The sequence below is a fragment of the Pygocentrus nattereri genome, chromosome 3, assembly GCF_015220715.1.
Source record: "Pygocentrus nattereri isolate fPygNat1 chromosome 3, fPygNat1.pri, whole genome shotgun sequence".
NCBI lineage: Eukaryota > Metazoa > Chordata > Actinopteri > Characiformes > Serrasalmidae > Pygocentrus > Pygocentrus nattereri.
The window spans coordinates 35934479-35937314 of NC_051213.1; the positions used below are offsets into that span (position 1 = coordinate 35934479).

At 45.1% G+C, this 2836-nt stretch overlaps 1 protein-coding gene across 2 annotated transcripts in view; it reads left to right on the forward strand.

Annotated features, from left to right (window-relative positions):
• Positions 1 to 1731: 1731 nt before the first annotated feature.
• The window catches only part of ice1 (KIAA0947-like (H. sapiens)), an 11356-nt gene continuing 10251 nt past the window's right edge, over positions 1732 to 2836 (forward strand). For both annotated transcript variants that reach the window (XM_017700857.2, XM_017700858.2), the window contains exon 1: positions 1732 to 1960. In XM_017700857.2, coding sequence (XP_017556346.2) covers positions 1871 to 1960 — 90 coding nt within the window. In that variant the 5' untranslated portion in view covers positions 1732 to 1870. The remainder of the gene's footprint in view (positions 1961 to 2836) is intronic.

A 2836-nucleotide genomic window follows, 5' to 3' on the forward strand; every position in this document is an offset into this window, starting at 1 on the left:
CAGCAATGTGTGAAATGTTGATATAGTAATGTGTGTGTGTGTGTGTGTGTGTGTGTGTGTGTGTGTGTGTGTGTGTGTGTGTGTATATATATATATATAAATTGGTTTCATAGTTTTTTCATGATATTTTTAAAATGTGCCCCTACTGTCTGTTCTAACTCATCAGATGTCAGAAAAAAATTGAGAAACATCATGTATCGTAAAAAACTTTATATATAAGTATCATGTTATGACATTTTGCCATATCAGCCAACTCTAATAAGGAGATCAGACCTAAACTTGCCTGTATGAGGACACTGTCAAATCAGACTGAAAACTTCTTTGGCTGCATTTTACAGAAAATCACTTTTAATGTCAGGCTTGAATCTTTCAGGAAAACCCTCATTAGAATAAGTGGAGTAAAGTAACTGTAACTTCTCTCTCTGTTGGGAAAGTATTTCAGTGGGCCACACTTTACGCCAAGGTATATTCTTCTCCACAGCACCGTCCCAGCACGGCATTATATGGATCACTCTTAAATGACCTGGACTTCAGACTAAACTTCTGCTTTGAGTGATTCTGCACTTTAATTATGTATAAATTTAATGACTGAACTCTCCATTTTGCCACTAACGAAGCAAATCATAACACTAAATGTAGTGTAATGACAGGCGCCTCCCAACAACCTATAAACGGGGCTTTTTAAAATACATTAAGCTTATTGCAATCTCAGTGTGTTAGCTTTAAATAGATCATAGCATAATCTCTGTAAATCTCCTTCGTTGTGTTTGAACAGTGTTTTTGCTGTAAGGCCGCAGTGCGGAACGGTCAGTCAGTATAATGGTCCGTGTAAAGGATCTTAAATGGACAGACAATGCTGTGCTGTGAAGGTCTGAACGGGAATCCTGCTCCGGGAATCTTCTGCCCTGCGCTGTTTAAACTGCTCCCCAGCTCCAGCTCCGAAGAGTTTAGCGAGTGGTCAGCGAGCTGTTGAGGAGGTTACCAAGGCAACCAGACCGGACCACGTTGCCGAGACGCCGACAGCTGAAAGCGCTAAGTATCGCCACCTGGTGGCCGTTTGTAATAACGTTAGCATTTTGATTCACACAAAATTTGTCAAAATGCAAAAGTACTAATAATGTAATAAAATGAATAGAGTGTTTAAGTTAAAAGAATTAAAATAACATATACGGACAACCGAAATGATTTCCCTCCACTCGTCCAGTCTTTATTCTGACTTTATTCTCTCTGAGTGACTGAGGTATACATAGGTAAGCCATCTTTAAACAAGATGCAAACCTTTAAACAAACTTCTGTAGCAGGAATAAAGTATTAACAGCGTGTGAGATAGAGAAACAAAAGAAAAGAAAAAAAGTAAAAAAGAAAAGACAAAAAAGAAAAGACAAAGAAGAGAAGAGAAGAGAAGAGAAGAGAAGAGAAGAGAAGAGAAGAGAAGAGAAGAGAAGAGAAGAGAAGAGAAGAGCCACTCTCGGCCACTAGAGGGTGCGCGCGGTTCATGCTGTAGTTAGTCATACACTTTCGGGCGCCTGTACAAATCGCCTGATTTGAAGTCAGTTTTTTTGTTTGTGAAAATATCGTGTTACCGCTCTGTTCCACGCTGTTCGTCTCAGCGTTGTCTCACTGCTGTCCTGTAGAGCCATTTGAAAGTCCATATTTACTTTTCAGCACGGTTTTATTCTGCTCAGGCGGTTTTATCTCCGCCGGGCAGCCCGGGTCCTGTGATTGGGTGGGCGTGTGTTTTGGGTCCTGGGTCAACGTGGTCGGTGTGTATGTGTTCCTGACATGTTTGTGTTGTTTTGGTTCGGTTTTAAGTCAGAAGTCAGAGCGCTGGTGGACAGTGTGGTGGTGCGAGGGGCTCGTGTGGACCACCATGATGCCGGGAGAGAAGCAGAGCGAAGCCGGTGGAGTCGCCTCTGAAGCCTCGGCCGGAACCTGTGAAACCTGCGGGCTGTTAACTCGGGTCAGTTCACTGTAGGAGCCTCGAGTCAGCCTCGAGTCAGCCTCGAGTCAGCCTCTCACTCGACACACTCTTGCTCTGAACGTTCGGAGAAGCCGCGGAGGGAGACCGTGACGTCAGCCTCGCCGCGGGTTAACGGTCCTGTTCATTAATTAACGAATGGTGAACGGCACGTGCACTAAAACCGCCACTCCGGCCCCCCGTGACGGGGCTTGTGCGGGGGACCCGCTGAAACCCCACCGGTTTCTCTGGGTGTCTGAATCCTTACGTGGTTAAGATGTAAACAGAGTCACTCGGAGTAGCTTGATGTGCTGAAGCGCGTTGTGTCCGAGTTGTTTACAGTGACAGGAGCTGAGATGTGAGGAGGTCGCTGCCTCTCAGCTCCTTCACAGAGCGCGTTATTTGGTTCTGTGTGTTTGTGTGTTACAGCTGCCACCTGAGGAACAGGTCGTGACTGTTTTACGAGTTTTGTGATAAAGAAAACTCTCCCAGGCCTCCAGTAGCTGCTGTGTGTTGTCAAGTAAAGGCAGTGCGGATTGTGTTATGTGATCTAGTAACACATAAAAAGGGCTGGAATTCCAGTGAGGCGTTTCAGGCAGCTGGGAAAACTGATTTCTGTGGGAGAGAGTTGCTCCCTGTGGCGTGTACCTCTGAACTTTGTAACTTTGCAGACTGTTTACATGCACAAAAAGCTGTATACACAGTAACGTGACGGGGGCGCAGTAGGTGCTGTTTAATAGTTGCATGCAGTAAACTAGAATAGGCCGTTCTTGTGTTGATCACAGTTAGTCGTCAGGCCTGGCCGACACGGTGTCTGTCTTTTGTGCAGGCTGTTCATTGATTTTTAACTGCTCTTAATTTTTGGTGCCATGGCGCAGC